At 41.6% G+C, this 16,644-nt stretch overlaps 2 protein-coding genes across 2 annotated transcripts in view; one reads left to right on the forward strand and one right to left on the reverse strand.

Annotated features, from left to right (window-relative positions):
* Window positions 1–16,644, reverse strand: part of acer3 (alkaline ceramidase 3) — a 306,286-nt gene that overhangs the window by 178,368 nt on the left and 111,274 nt on the right. Inside the window, exon 3 of the mRNA XM_063054646.1 lies at window positions 11,187–11,239. Coding sequence (XP_062910716.1) covers window positions 11,187–11,239 — 53 coding nt within the window. The remainder of the gene's footprint in view (window positions 1–11,186; window positions 11,240–16,644) is intronic.
* LOC134349099 (sin3 histone deacetylase corepressor complex component SDS3-like) lies at window positions 3,218–5,084 on the forward strand. Its single transcript, XM_063052966.1, has one exon. The coding sequence runs from the start codon at window positions 3,357–3,359 to the stop codon at window positions 4,089–4,091; it is 735 nt and encodes a 244-aa protein (XP_062909036.1). The 5' UTR covers window positions 3,218–3,356; the 3' UTR covers window positions 4,092–5,084.

Below are 16,644 nucleotides of genomic sequence, written 5' to 3' on the forward strand. Positions count from 1 at the left end.
GGCGCACATTGAGCATGCGCTATTAGGTGCGTGTGTAGTACATGTGTGCCAAGTTCAGTTTCTGCCAGTAAAGAACCATGAACCTTAGCTCCCATCTCCAGCATTTTTACTAATAGCATTGTTGTGTAACCAGGCTACATACACAACAAATCGGCGACGAGGTTAATGAACCTATATCGTATCGGAACGCCGTGTTTTAATTGATAACGACACACGGAAGAAGAGCACAAGGAACGAGCAAAGGAGCGGGAGACAGAGGCAGAGCGAGGCCGCGAGTCCAAAAGAAAGTGGGAGCACAGCCGGGGTCAGGAACGCCGGGAGACCAAGAGACACAGTTGGAGTCGCAGCACGTCCAGGCGAGACCACAGCTGACAGTGACCCCCAGCGGCTGAGGGTCTGCCTGCCCCAGAAGGGAGATAAAAAGGAGCGACACACACATCTAGATGGAGTGCGCTCGTGGTGCTAGCAAATAGGACGCGTAAGTCAAAAGGAAAACAAGGGGAAAATGAGGCTAAACTAACATAACAAAGATGGCGAGGATTGGAACCATTACAACATTTGATAGTGGCATTGAAAACCAGGCAACTTACATTGAAAGAATGGAGTTATATTGTGAGGCAAACAGTGTTAATGATGAAATGAAAGCCAGCAACTTACTCAGTGTTATGGGAGCAAAAACATACGGGCTGCTACAGAGCTTGTTAACCCCTGAAAAGCCAGCTGACAAAACTTCTCTTCTCTTTGGTATTCACCAATGAGAGGGAACTTGATGATGGTGAGGACAATATGAGTGAGGTTGATGTTCTGGAGCATGTTGATATTAAGGGAGAGGAGGTGTTGGAGTTGTTAAAATACAGTAGGACGGATAAATCCCCGGGGCCTGACGGAATATTCCCCAGGCTGCTCCACAAGGCGCGGGAAGAGATTGCTGAGCCTCTGGCTAGGATCTTTATGTCCTCGTTGTCCACTGGAATGGTACCGGAGGATTGGAGGGAGGCGAATGTTGTCCCCTTGTTCAAAAAAGGTAGTAAGGATAGTCCGGGTAATTATAGACCAGTGAGCCTTACGTCTGTGGTGGGAAAGCTGTTGGAAAAGATTCTTAGAGATAGGATCTATGGGCATTTACAGAATCACGATCTGATCAGGGCCAGTCAGCATGGCTTTGTGAAAGGCAGATCGTGTCTAACAAGCCTGATAGAGTTCTTTGAGGAAGTGACCAGGCATATAGATGAGGGTAGTGCAGTAGATGTGATCTACATGGATTTCAGTAAGGCATTTCACAAGGTTCCACGTGGCAGGCTTATTCAGAAAGTCAGAAGGCATGGGATCCAGGGAAGTTTGGCCAGGTGGATTCAGAATTGGCTTGCCTGCAGAAAGCAGAGGGTTGTGGTGGAGGGAGTACATTCGGATTGGAGGGTTGTGACTAGTGGTGTCCCACAAGGATCTGTTCTGGGACCTCTACTTTTCGTGATTTTTATTAACGACCTGGATGTGGGGGTAGAAGGGTGGGTTGTCAAGTTTGCAGACGACACAAAAGTTGGTGCTGTTGTGCATAGTGTAGAGGATTGTCGAAGATTGCAGAGAAACATTAATAGGATGCAGAAGTGGGCTGAGAAGTGACAGATGGAGTTCAACCCAGAGAAGTGTGAAGTGGTACACTTTGGAAGGACAAACTCCAAGGCAGAGTACAAAGTAAATGACAGGATACTTGGAAGTGTGGAGGAGCAGAGGGATCTGGGGGTAAATGTCCACAGATCCCTGAAAGTTGCCTCACAGGTAGATAGGGTAGTTAAGAAAGCTTATGGAGTGTTAGCTTTCATAAGTCAAGGGATAGAGTTTAAGAGTCGCGGGGTAATGATGCAGCTCTATAAAACTCTGGTTAGGCCACACTTGGAGTACTGTGTCCTTTTCTGGTCGCCTCACTATAGGAAGGATGTGGAAGCATTGGAAAGGGTACAGAGGAGGTCTACCAGGATGCTGCCTGGTTTAGAGAGTATGCATTATGATCAGAGATTAAGGGAGCTAGGGCTTTACTTTCTGGAGAGAAGGAGGATGAGAGGAGACATAACAGAGGTATACAAGATATTAAGAGGAATAGATAGAGTGGACAGCCAGCACCTCTTCCCCAGGGCACCACTGCTCAATACAAGAGGACATGGCTTTAAGGTAAGGGGTGGGAAGTAGTGGTTGGTGCGTGGAATGCACAGCCTGAGTCAGTGGTGGATGCACATACAGTAGTGAAATTTAAGAGACTACTAGACAGTTATATGGAGGAATTTAAGGTGGGGGGTTTATATGGGAGGCAGGGTTTAAGGGTCGGCACAACATTGTGGGCCGAAGAGCCTGTACTGTGCTGTACTATTCTATGTTCTATGTTCTAAAACGTTCAAGCAAATAGTAGACACTCTCCAACAGCATTTAAACCCCAAACCACTGGTCATTGCTGAAAGATTTAAATTTCACAAACGGAATCAGAGCAAAAATGAAAGCATTTCTGAATATTGTGCTGAATTGCGCAAATTATCAGAACATTGTCAATTTGGAGCTGGTCTATCGGACACATTGAGGGACAGGTTAGTGTGTGGCATGCACTGTGAAACAACACAGAAGAAGCTCCTGGGTGGAAAAGACCTTACATTAGAGAAGGCGCTGAACATTGCAATATCAGCAGAAAAAGCAGCACGGGGTGCTTCAGAGGTACAACAAAAATCTCTGGAATATGCTATGAACAAAATTTCACTGAACAGAAATTAAGGAAAGAAATGTTACCGTTGTGGGAACATGACACATGACCCTGATGACTGTTGGTTTAAAGACGAAGAATGCAGAATCTGTGGCAAACAGGGCCACACTAGCAGAGTATGCAAAGCTAGTAAACAGCAGAAAAAGGACAAAATACAGAGAAACAAGAAACCCCAGAAAGGAAACACTACAACGTACACAAAATGGAAGAAAGCAGTTCTGATGGAAACAACTCAGACGAAAGTGAATTGTCTTGTCTACAACTTCACAGTGTGAAAGAGACAGATGATTGAAGAGTAATAAGGATCACTCCACAAGTGGTAGGCGTGAGACTGAAAATAGAGTTGGACACAGGCTCAGCTTTAACAGTGATCTCTGTACACGACTGCAAACTACTGTCTGCTCACATACCTCTGAAACGAACTAGACTACTGCTAAAGGCTTACACAGGACAGAAAGTGCGTCCCAAAGGTAAGATTTAAGTGACAGTGACCTACAGCGACAAAACACAGCAGCTGAACCTCTATGTACTGAAAAATGGAGGACCACCATTGCTGGGACGTGAATGGCTCAGGAAAATTCAGTTGGATTGGCACACCATCGAGGCCCTAGTTATGTCAACAAAGGAGGGCAGCTTAGTGGGAAAGATGTCCGCAGCTCTCCTCTCACCCATTGTCAACTATTACAACGACGAGGAGGAGCTAGACAGCATCGACAATGAGGACGAACGCAGTATCCGTGGCCACGACTCGGATGAAGATACAGAGGATGCAAGTGAGACAGATATTGCCAATAAGCAGGATGAAGAAGACTACCTGGAAGTAAAAGAGCAGATGTACCAGGAGAAATTGACGTCTCTCAAAAGACAGCTACAGCAGTTACAGAAAGGCACTTTGCAGGAGTATCAGAAAAGGATGAAGAAACTAGATCAACAATACAAGGAAAGAATACAAAATGCAGAGCTTTTTCTGCATCTGGAGACAGAAAAAGTGGAAAGAAATTACATTAAAGAGAAGAGCGCAGCAGTGAAAGAATTTGAAGATAAAAAGATTGAGTTAGAAGAAAAGAAAAAGTTGATTGAGAATGAGAGGCTAACAATGGAACTCACAGGAGATTCTATGGAGGTAAAGCCAGTAATGACTAGGAAACTAAGGAGGAGACCTAATGACCCTGTTCCAATTACAGACAAAAGTCGAAAACCTGCACCTGCACAGTTAAATTACTTGTTAACAGATGAACAGATAATGGAAGATCTGCGAACTCTCAATAAGCTTAAATCTCCGAAAAGACCAGCATCTCCTTCTTCTCCTGAGCATCTTCCCAGCACTCCTGCTGAATCACCAGCATAAAGATATGAAGCACGAATAGAAGATGGAAAGTTATATTACGATAAGAGATGGTATCATAAATGTAGGCAATCTAATTTGGAATCTAAGGAGAATACGAAGATTGGCTGTGTAATTAGCTTAATTGGAACAAATGAGATATGGGTAAGAAAGACAGGTGGTAGCAGAAAGATGCATATATATCTAGGACAGCTGCACAGAGGAACCTTCATTATACGGAGGCGATCTGCTGCCTGGAACTCTTAGCAAGTTGGAGGCGCACATCTTCTTAACTCCCTATGCTCAGAGGCCAACTTTTCATGACTTTTATATGGAAATCTGTATTAAAACAAACAAGATTATTGACGGACGTTACCTGGAGAGGCACAGAAGACACCCCAGAGACTTGAGTTATAATTGGGTCTTAGACCAAAAATTTTAAAAAAGCTTATTATAATTTGATATTATTACGTTACTCTGTTATAACTTGATATTATTAAGTTACTAAGTAAACAAATGGTAGGCATTTGTATGTTAAGGGTAAGCATAACTGTTTAGCATATACACTATTAAAATAAAAGGGGAGGAGTGTACCGTATAGCCTACAGTATAATAAGGGACTACTTTATATTTTAGTAACACATTGTTGAATGCACTGTTAGGCACATATTGAGCATGCGCTATTAGGCGCGCATTGACCTGTACGTGTGTGCCGAGTTTGGTTTCTGCCAGTAAAGAACCATGAACCTTAGCTCCCGTCTCCATCGTTTTTATTAATAGCATTGTTGTGTAACCAGGCCACATACACAACATAACCCATCTAAATCATATAGTTATTACAGAAAGGGGTGATATCAGAATGTATAATCAGACCAGATTTTTGCAACTGTCACCAATTTTATTTAAGATTTTCTATTCCACGCCATTCTTGCTTGAGTAGATAATTTTCATACAACTCACGTTTATTTCAAAGTTCAAAGTAAATTTATTATCAAAGTATATATACGTCACCACATACAATATTGAGATTCGTTTTCTCATGGCCATACTCAGTAAATTCAAGAACCACAATAGAATCAATGAAAGACCAGACCCAACAAGGCAGACAAACAACCAATGTGCAAAAACAAAAGAATAAAATAAATAATGATTGTGTCTGTGCACAACTACATATCAATGAGATACAACCACGCATGTGGGAGATGGCTTTAACTGGTGTATTCACAAGGGAGAGACGGGGGAAGACAGAAAACGATACAAATATGTAAACAACAGCGCATAGGCAGGCAACTGATTAATACATAGTGCTGGGGGGGGTGGGGGTATTGCTCTAAAAGAAATAGATCCATACATTACACTTCCTCCTCCTTCAGATTAACACATTATAAACTCGTATACATACAATACACTCAATTTCTCTTACATAGCCCCATATTCCAAATAAACATGTTTTCACAATAACAGTCTATCACTAACTTCAGAATTCTAAAGATTCAGTCTTTTGGGTGGCGTTCTGTTTCTTTCAGGATAGCATCTCTGGACCTATAGAATGGCATCAGGTTTGGCAGGGTCTTGTCAACAATAACATTTTTGTCACACCTCTGGATAAGTGGAGTGTCACACTGCTGTCAGAGAAATCATCACTGAGAGGCAAGTCCAGCAGCTGTAATGTATCCATCTTGTTGGATGCAATTAACTCAGATGTGTTCTTTGGCTGAACATCCAGTATCTGGTCCGCATAATGTCTTCATGTCTGGTCTCCAACATCCACTGTGCACATCAGTGATCCAATTCTTGTAGCTATCCTACCAGGTGTCTCCTTGCCTTCTCAGTAATCATGTGCTGGGACTTCCTGTCCAATCTCAAAGCTGAATAGGCAACTGGCTGAACTGTCCATTCTGCCCTTCCCTCCTTAGATCTGGTTTCAGGAGGTCTAGGCAAGATCTCAGACTCCTGTTCATGAACAGCATTGCAGGTGTTTGATTTGTCATCACATGAACAGAGTTCCGGTACATAAGATGGAAGTATTCCACCTTGTGCTGTAGAGAAATGCCCTCCTTGACCATTGCTTGAATAGGCTTCTTGAAGGTTTGGATAAAGGTTCAGCTAACCTATTCATTGCTGGGTGGTGAGGAGCTGACTTGAAATGTCTGATGCCATTTTTCTTCACGAACAGTTGGAATTCTTCTGACATGTATTGTGGTTCATTGTCACTCACAATTTGTTCTGGTAAGCCACTCCTGGCGAAGATGGTCCTCAAAGCACAGTCTTTACTGAGCTGATTGACTTCATTGGTATAACCTCCGACCACTTTGAATGAACAACCACAGCAATCAGAAACATGAATGACTCAACAAGATCAATAAGTACTCTTTGCATTGGTGAAGTTGACCACTCCCACAGGTGTAATGCTGCCTCTGGGGGTGCATTTTGAACTTTTTGGCATTCCAAACAGCTTCTGGCCAAGTTTTCAATCTATTTATCTATTCCCAGCCACCATAGAAACTCTTCATCTTGACTGTACCCAGGTGTCCTGGAGCAAATTTTCTAACACTCTGGTGTGCAGTTTAGAGGGAACCACAACACGAGATTGACACATCAGCGTTCTTTGACATACTGACAGTTTGTCTTGTCTCGCTGAGAACTCTGGAAACAGAGTTACCATGAACTGGCCATCCTTGCATGGTGATTTCATAGACTACTGACAATGTCAAGTCATTCCTTGTTTCCCTTTGTATCTTGGAATTTGTTATCGGCAAATGGTCCGCCAATGTGGTGTAGAACACTTTTGCTGGGTCACATGAAGACTTTTCTTCTTCAGTTGCCAATAGTGGAAGACGTGACAAGGCATCAGCATTGCTGTGTTGCTTGGTTATCTTGAATTCCATGCCATAAGAGTGGGCTCCTAGGAAATGTGCCCAACATTGTAACCAGATCGCAGTCATCACTGGAATTCCTTACATGGGATTGAAAATGGACACAAAGGGCTGGTGATCTATCACTAGCATAAACTCATGTTCATAGAGGAAGTGGTGGAACTTGTTTATTCCTCATACTAGGCCAAGGACCTCTCAGTCGATCTAAGCTTAGTTGCGTTCTGCACTCGTCAATTACCCATAAGGGATGCATCGCATGCCAGTCTGATGGACAGGGATGGGTCATAATAGGTGAGCAGTTCATTGCATGTTATTAGTCTCTTTGTTTTCTTGAATGCTTTTTTGCATCTTTCTGACTATTCCCACTTTGCTCCTGTCTGTAACAGTGTGTTCAATGGATGCAGCACTCTTGCAATGTTTGAGAGAAACTGGTGGTAGGAGCTTACATGGCCCTGGTATGACCTGACACATTTACCGGTTTGGGTGCCTGTAGTGCTGCTTCAGTCTTCTCTTCTGACCTATGTAAGCCATGCTTATCAATGATACGTTCACAAGATGAGATTTCATTCTTGAAAAACTCGCGTTCTCTCTCTTTGCACGCAGACCATACTCACTCAGCCTAATAAGCACTTTACCAAGGTTCTGGAGGTTCTCTTCATCATTTTTGATAGTCATGATGATGTCATTAAGGTAACATGCTGTTCCTGGGATGTTTGGAGTACCTGTTCCATTGTCCTTTGCCAAATTGCTGGAGTTGATGCAACACCAAAGATGAGATGATTATTCTGGAGAAGTCCCTTGTGAGTGTTCATTGTGATGAACGTCCTCCTTGACTTCTCAATCTTCATTTGCAATTATATTTGAGACAAGCCAATTATTGAAAACCTCACCCCACCTGCCAAAGATGCAAAAATGTCTCCTATTTGTGGCAGAGGATATTGCACAGTTTGCAGCACTAGGTTGATGCTCACCTTGAAATCCCTATATGCGAATGATGCCAGCCTTCCCTTTTTTGATCACCAGGACAACGGATGTGGCCCAATCATACCACTCAACCTTGGACAGAATTCCAGATGCCTCCAAGCTCTGCAGTTCAGTATCCACTTTAGTATGTAGCGCATAAGGCAATAGATGCATTTTATGGAATCTTGGTATTGCAGTTTCATCCAGTTCAATTCTGACCTTCATGCCTTTGAGTTTACCAATCCCTTCTCAAACACCTTCTGAGAAGCATTAAGCCACTGGTTAGTGCTATCATTTGGGCTGCCATTGCCTATTGATATCACACTAAGAGCTTTGATTGATTGCTAGTTTCTCAATCATTCACATCCAAAAAGTGCTGGCCCGCCATTTTTCAATACATAAAGCTCCAACTGCTGTGTCTGGCCTCCATACATCACACTTACTTTCAGTTTGTCTTTGGGAAACACTTTTTTCACCTATGTAAGTCTTGAGCATCAATGAGGTCTTCTCTAATGGTATCTTAGAAAGCAGTCTATTGTAGTCAGCCTTTAGAATTATGGACAAAGCTGACCAGTTCCATTTTCAGTTTTACACCAGACACATCTGTTGTGATCCAGCTGATTTTGTGACCTGCCTCAGTTATACTATGCAGTTCTAGGCCTTTGTCAGACTCTGTGTTGTCCGATTCTGTTTTACATTCGGTTACTTTATGCATTTGCCTAGTTCTGTGTTTGAGACTTTTTACTTGGCCGTGCTTTCTGTCTACCTTGCATATTCTCTCTGTGTGACCTTGTCTGTGACAGATTCTGCAGAATTTTTCTTTAAACCAATAGTCATTTGCATCATGGGAAGATTTGCCACATTGATAACATATTTGATGTTTTGCACCATTCAGGGACACTTTGTGCATTTCACATTCTAACCTCGTTTTATGTAGTTCTACTGCATCCTTTGCTGCAGTCTTTAACGATATTGCAATGTTCAATGCCCGTTCTAAGGTTAAGTATCTTTCAGATGCTAGTGTCCTTTGAGTGCTTTGACTTTGCATGCCACATACAAGCCTTAATGTATCAGAAAGCCCATCTCTAAAGTCACAGAACTGGGAAAGTTTGTGCAGTTCTGCAATGTATTCAGAAATGCTTTTATCTTTAGACTGGTTCCTTCCAAAAAATGTAAATCTCTCAGCTATTGCCAACGGTTTAGGTGCAAATGATTTTTTTTTAATTGTAACAATTTCATCGAATATCTTGCTTGCTGGCTTTTCAAGAGTTAATAGGTTGCGTAAGAGACTGTACGTCACTACACCCATTAAGCTAAGTGCAGGGGCTTTCTTTTACTCCTCCATGTTGTTCGTGTTGCAATACAGTTGAACTCTCTTGATATGTGACTCCCAGCCTTCATTAGTGCTCTCAAATCCGTCAACTTTCCCAACTGAGGCCATTCCCACATTACTTTCACTTTAAATTCAGCGCGTTTTTCACTATTACTCATGGGATCTTCGGCTTTCTCGTGCTGTTTAACTCTTGCTGTTCTGTCCCGTAACTGTCGGTGCAGTTTGTGATATTTTCTGACATTCAGGTTCCTACTCATTGCCAATTTGTTGTGTCTGTACACAACTACATATCAATTAAATAAAAGCACACACGTGGGAGAGGGCTGTAGCCTGTGTATTCACATTGCAATGAGATACAGAGATAGGGAGAACAATATGTACATAGAGACAACAGTGCATGTGCAGAAAAGAGATAAATAATTAGAGCTGTGGGGGGGGTCATTGCTCTAAAAGAAACAGATTCATACCTTACAATAATTAATAAACAAACAAATAAATAAATAAATAAATAAATAGGCAAGCAAGCAAGCAAGCAAGCAATAAATATCGAGAACATGAGATGAAGAGTCCTTGAAAGTGACTCCATAGATGGTGGGAATAGATCAATGATGGGAGAATGAAGTCAGCTGAAGTTATCCCTCTGGTTCAAGAGCCTGATGGTTGAGGGGTAATAACTGATCCTGAACCTGGTCTTGTGAGTTCTGAGGCTCCTGTACGGCAGCAGCAAGAAGAGAGCATGGCCTGGATGGTGGGGATGGGACTCCTGATGATGAATGCTGCTTTCCTGCAACAATGTTTTGTGTAGATGTGCTCAATGGTGGGGAGGGCTTTACATGTGATAGACTGGATCTTATCCACTACTTTTTGTAAGGTTTTCCATTCAAAGGCACTGGTTGCATCACACTAGACTGTGATGCAACCAGTTATACACACTCAACAACACATTTATAGAGGTGTGTCAAAATTACACCTACATAATTACACCTATGTGCTGGGCTCGGGACGGGAGAATGTTTTGGGGGTATTTTCAGATAAATGCTAGCACTATACCAAAAGGGGGTGACGTCATGTTAAAAGGAACAAGCATGCTTGTACAGAAGAGAGAGCACACACGAATTATGGAATGAGAGTCTTAGAACTAAGACTTGGCTGCATGCATCCAACTATATTGAGATTATATTTATGACCACATCAGTGGGACTATCTTCTAATACTGGCGAACATCCACCATGATTTCTTAATGACACCATTACAATACAAGCAAAACCAACAACAGATGCTTCTGAATCTGTTCTGAATTAGTATTGGCCATTTTTTTTTTAAAGTATAGGGACTTAAGTTTAAATTGACATTCTGATCAAATTTAAGATTCAGATGACGAAAACTACAATATATCCTTGTAATTTCTTCCGATCACCATTAAGTTTGATTGTAACTGGAAGCTTGTTCATCTCATCTGCATATAAAAGGATAAAGGGAGGATCTCATTGAAACCTATTTAATATTGAAAGGCCTAGAGTGGATGCAGGGAATATGTTTCCTGCAGTGGAAGAATCTTGAAACCAGAAGGCACAACCTCAGGATAGAAGGACATCCCTTTAGAATTGATGAGAGAAGAAATTTCTTTTGCCAGAAGGTAGTAGTGATTCTGTGGAATTCATTGCCACAGACAGCTCCAGAGGCCAAGCCACTGGGTATATTTAAAGTGGAGGTGGATAGGCTCTTGATTAATAAGAGTGTCAAAGGTTAAGGGCAGAAGTCAAGAGAATGGGGTTGAGAGGGATAACAAATAAGCCATGATGGAATGGCAGAGCAATCTCGACGGTCGTCTCTGCTCCTATGCCTTATGGTCTAGACCACAAATGTCCAAATAAGTTAGATCAGCAAGGCTGTCAGCAATTAAAGCTTAAATTTAAATTAATATTGCATAGTTTTGGAACTGCTCACCTGCATTTCATATTTCAATGTCATGTGGAAGCACCACGACCCTATTCCGACAGCTGAAACAAGAAAAAAAAATGATTAAGAAATTAAGTTGTTTAAAATAAATAGCTTCATAAATGTTCATTTATCAGAAAAGATTTTGACAATGTTATTTAGCTTTAGCCTTTTGTAATTCTGCCAAATTCAATCTTACAGTGGAGCTAGAAAGTTTGTGAACCCTGTAGAATTTTGTCTATTTCTGCATAAATATGACCTAAAATGTGATCGGATCTGCACGAAAATCCAAAAACTAGACAGAACCCAATTAAATAAATAACAGAAAAAAGCACTACACTGGTTCATTTATTGAGGAAAATGATCTAATATTACATGCATTTGTTGGAAAAACTATGTGAATTTCTGAGATGCCTTCAACAAAAGCTATTTGAAGTCCGGTGTTCCAATCAATGAGATGAGATTGGAGGTGTGGGTTGTAGAAGTGCCTTGCCCTATATAAAAAAGGCACACATAGTCAGAGCCTGCTTTTCTCAAGAAAGATCTGTTTATGTACACCATGCCTCAATCAAAGCAGCTTTCAGAGGACCTTAGAAGAAGAATTGTAGAGATGCATGAAGCTACATCTCAGAATCAGAATCAGAATCAGGTTTACTATCACCAGCATGTGACGTGAAATTTGTTAACTTAGCAGCAGCAGTTCAATGCAATATATAATCTAGCAGAGAGAAAAAATAAAAATAAATTAAATAAAACATAATAAATAAACAAGTAAATCAATTACGTATATTGAATAGATTTTTAAAAATGTGCAACAACAGAAATACTGTATATTTAAAAAAAAATGAGGTAGTGTCCAAAGCTTCAATGGCCATTCAGGAATTGGATGACAGAGGGGGACAGGCTGTTCCTGAATCGCTGTGTGTGTGCCTTCGGGCTTCTGTACCTCCTTCCAAATGGTAACAGTGAGAAAAGGGCATGCCCTGGGTGCAGGAGGTCCTTAATAACGGATGCTGCCTTTCTGAGACACCGCTCCCTAAAGATGTTCTGGGTACTTTGTAGGCTAGTACCCAAAATGGAGCTGACTAGATTTACAACTGCAACTACAAAAAGACAACAAGTGTACTTCTAAAGATCTGAGTGTTCATCAGTCCACAGTAAGAGAAATTGTCCACAAATGGAGGAAACTCAGTACTATTGCTACTCTCTCGAGGAATGGCATCCTGCAAAGATCACACCAAGACCACAATGTGCAGTGCTGAAGGTGGTGAAAAAGAACCTAAGAGTAACAGCAAAACATCTGCAGAAATCTCTAGAACCTGCTAAAGTCTGTGCGTGTGCGCCCACTATAAGAAAAACACTGAACAAGAATGGTGTTCATGGAAGGCCATCACAGAGGAAACCACTGCTCTCCAGAAAAACCATTGTTGCACGTCTCAAGTTTGCAAAAGACCATCTGGATGTTCTACAATGCTTCTGGGACAATGTTCTCTGGACAGACGAAAGAAAAGTTGAACTTTTTGGCAGAAATGCACATTGCTATATTTGGAGGAAAAAGGGCACTGCACACCAACACTAAAACCGCACCCCAACTGTGAAGTGTGGTGGAAGGAGCATCATGGTTTGGGGCTGCTTTGCTGCCTCAGGGCCTGGACAGCTTGCAAATATTAAGGAAACAATGAATTCAAAATTATATCAAGACATTTTACAGGAGAATGTTAAGGTAGCAGTCTGTCACCTGAAGCTTAATAGAAGTTAGATAATGCAACAAGACCATGATTCCAAAGACAAGAGTAAGTCAACAGCAGAATGGTTTAAAAAGGAGAAAGTTCATGTGTTGGAATAGATGGGTCAAAGTCCTGAACTTAATCCTACAGAGCTGTTGTGGAAGGACCTGAAGCAAGTAGTTCAAGCAAGGAAGCCTATCGACATCCAACAGTTGGAGCAGTATGTAAGAGGAATGGCCTAAAATTCCTCTAAGCTGATGTGCAGGACTGAGACAACAGTTACTAGAAATGTTTGGTTGATATTATTGCTGTGCAAGGGGATCCCACCAGTTACTGAAAGTAAAGGTTCACATTTTTTCCAACAAATACACGTGATATTGGATCACTTTTCTCAATAAATAAATGAACAAGTATAATTTTTTGTGTTATTTATTTAATTATCTCTTTATCTAGATTTAGGACAGATGAAGGTCTGATCACATTTTAGGTCATATTTATGCAGAAACAGAGTAAAGTCTAAAAAGGCTCACAAACTTTCTAGGACCACTGTATTTTACTCCCATAGTAAAAAGGTTAAGGCCTAAATAACAGGTATTACCTCCCTTACCACACTAGCTTGTGTCACAAAAACATGGACACTCAACTCTTATTTTTAAAGACCCATCTTTGCAAAGGGTAGGGTCACGCAGACGAGCATGTGGGAATGACTTTAAAATGCCACTCGCCAAGCAAGATTTTATTAAACTTTCATACTGATTACAAGATGTTTCCCCATTAAAAGAGCCAATTCATTTTGGCTACCTGTCAAACATCAGCATAGTGTCTGTCTGAAAAAAATGAATCAGGATTTCAAGTGAACTGTCAGCATAATATCCCTGGAGCAGAAGTTCCCAACCTTTATAATGCCATGAACCCTTACCATTAAACGAGGGATCCATGGACTCCAGGTTGGAAAACCCCTGCACTATAGCCTTTCCATGAAGCAACATTTCATAGAAACATAGAAAACATAGAAAATAGGTGCAGGAGTAGGCCATTCGGCCCTTCGAGCCTGCACCGCCATTTATTATGATCACGGCTGATCCTCCAACTCAGAACCCCGCCCCAGCCTTCCCTCCATACCCCCTGACCCCCGTAGCCACAAGGGCCATATCTAACTCCCTCTTAAATATAGCCAATGAACTGGCCTCAACTGTTTCCTGTGGCAGAGAATTCCACAGATTCACCACTCTCTGTGTGAAGAAGTTTTTCCTAATCTCGGTCCTAAAAGGCTTCCCCTCTATCCTCAAACTGTGGCCCCTCGTTCTGGACTTCCCCAACATCAGGAACAATCTTCCTGCATCTAGCCTGTCCAATCCATTTAGGATCTTATACGTTTCAATCAGATCCCCCCTCAATCTTCTAAATTCCAACGAGTACAAGCCCAGTTCATCCAGTCTTTCTTCATATGAAAGTCCTGCCATCCCAGGAATCAATCTGGTGAACCTTCTTTGTACTCCCTCTATGGCAAGGATGTCTTTCCTCAGATTAGGGGACCAAAACTGCACACAATACTCCAGGTGTGGTCTCACCAAGGCCTTGTACAACTGCAGTAGTACCTCCCTGCTCCTGTACTCAAATCCTCTTGCTATGAACGCCAGCATACCATTCGCCTTTTTCACTGCCTGCTGTACCTGCATGCCCACTTTCAATGACTGGTGTATAATGACACCCAGGTCTCGTTGCACCTCCCCTTTTCCTAATCGGCCACCATTCAGATAATAATCTGTTTTCCTATTTTTGCCACCAAAGTGGATAACTTCACATTTATCCACATTAAATTGCATCTGCCATGAATTTGCCCACTCACCCAACCTATCCAAGTCACCCTGCATCGTCTTAGCATCCTCCTCACAACTAACACTGCCACCCAGCTTCGTGTCATCCGCAAACTTGGAGATGCTGCATTTAATTCCCTCATTTAATTTCCCAGGTTTAAACTTCTCAATTCCTTCCAGTCTTGGAATAACTGCAAATTGTTATTTGGCAGAGGGTACCAAGTAATTCAAAGTTTAAGATTGAATTTATTACCAATGTACATATACGGCAATATATACTACACTGATATTCATTTTCTTGCAGGCATTCACAATAGAAGAAAGAAATACAACAGTACCAGTAAAACACCACATACAAAGACTAACAGACAATCAATCTGCAAAAGAGGGCAAGCTGTGCGAATACAAAAAAAAAGCAATAAATGAATAAAAAACATTGAGAACATGAGCTGTAGACATCATACAGTTGTCCATAGATTGTGAATTCAGTTCAGAGTTGAGGATATTCACGCTGGCTCAGGAACCTGATGGTTGCAGGGTAATAAATATTCTTGTACCTGGTGGAATGGGACCTTCGGCTCCTGTAACTCCTTCCCAGTGGCAGTAGCGAGGAGAGTGTGGCCTGGATGGTGCAGGTCCTTGATGATGAAAGCTGCTTTCTTATGGCAGCTCTCCTCTAGAAGTGCTGCATCCATCACTTTTTGTAGGCTTATCTGTTCTCAGGCATCGGTGTTTCAATACCGGTAATTTGTCTGAACTTTGTTTTTTCTCTTTTACATCTGCCCACCCTCCCACCAAACTCCTTTTATCTTCAGCACGTTCATAGCAAAATGCAGGGCTGACACCTTCAACCATCGTATCTCAGCAGAACATTCCTCTCTTCTTCACATACGTATTCCTTCTTCCATCCCAACCCCCACATCAACAATACCAAGTACTAAACCATACCAGTTTTCTTGTTGAGAATAATAGAGCCTATTCATTTGCCACCATATTGTTTGAATTAGCACTTGCAATCTAATTACCCATTTATATTAAATAGTTTCTTTTGAAAGAGGGTCTGTGAGAAATTTTGGCAGATGTATTGTAGTCACACCATCCATCTTAATAAGCAAGACTTTCCCCCTCGCAATAACACTCGGCAACATTTGAAATAAGCATTTTCTTTTTCATGCAAGAGGGTTTACAAAGCACTTCGAAACAAATGGAATTCACAATTGTAGTTGGATGCTGTATAAAGCCAATGGTTTATACAGATTGCATTCAAACTCATAACACCAGTTCAAAGGCTAACATCACCAGAGACATGATGGTATGATTAATCTTCTTGTGCAATGTCCCTCAACTAAGATGCTGTCAGTCACAGAGCATACAGCATGGACACAAGCTCTTCAGCCCAATGAGTGCATCCAGGTAGTCTCAATGTCCTGTGTTTGGTGCTTATCCCTCTAAACTCAGCCCCTCTACATACTTATCCAAGTGCTTTTAAATGACATTATTGTACCTGCCTGAACCACTTCCTCTGGCAGTTCATTCTATGTATTCACCACCCCAAATTTAAAAAATTGCCCCTCAAGTCCTTTTTGAATATTTCTCCTCGCACCTTAGTTTAGATCTCACCTACCCTGGGATAAAGACTGTTACTCTTCTCTTAATCTACACATCTCATACTTATAAATACTTTTATAAAGTTGCCCCTCAATCTTCTACATGCAAAAGAGTAAAGACCCAGCATAGCCGACCTCTCCCTATAAATCAGGCCTCTAGTCCTGGCACTTTTCTGCACACTTTCCAGTTTAACCAGGTCTTTCCTGTAACAAGGTAACCAAAACTGACCCAGTGCGACCTCAGCAAGGAGTTATATATCTGCAATATAATGTTCAAACTCCCAGACTCAATGTACTGAGAATAGGCCAGCATGTT

This window comes from Mobula hypostoma, chromosome 7 (genome assembly GCF_963921235.1).
Source record: "Mobula hypostoma chromosome 7, sMobHyp1.1, whole genome shotgun sequence".
Taxonomy (NCBI): Eukaryota; Metazoa; Chordata; class Chondrichthyes; order Myliobatiformes; family Myliobatidae; genus Mobula; species Mobula hypostoma.

Coding starts and splice junctions, on each gene's coding strand:
- LOC134349099 (XM_063052966.1), top strand. CDS start 3,357: ATGTCAACAAAGGAGGGCAGCTTAGTGGGAAAGATGTCCGCAGCTCTC.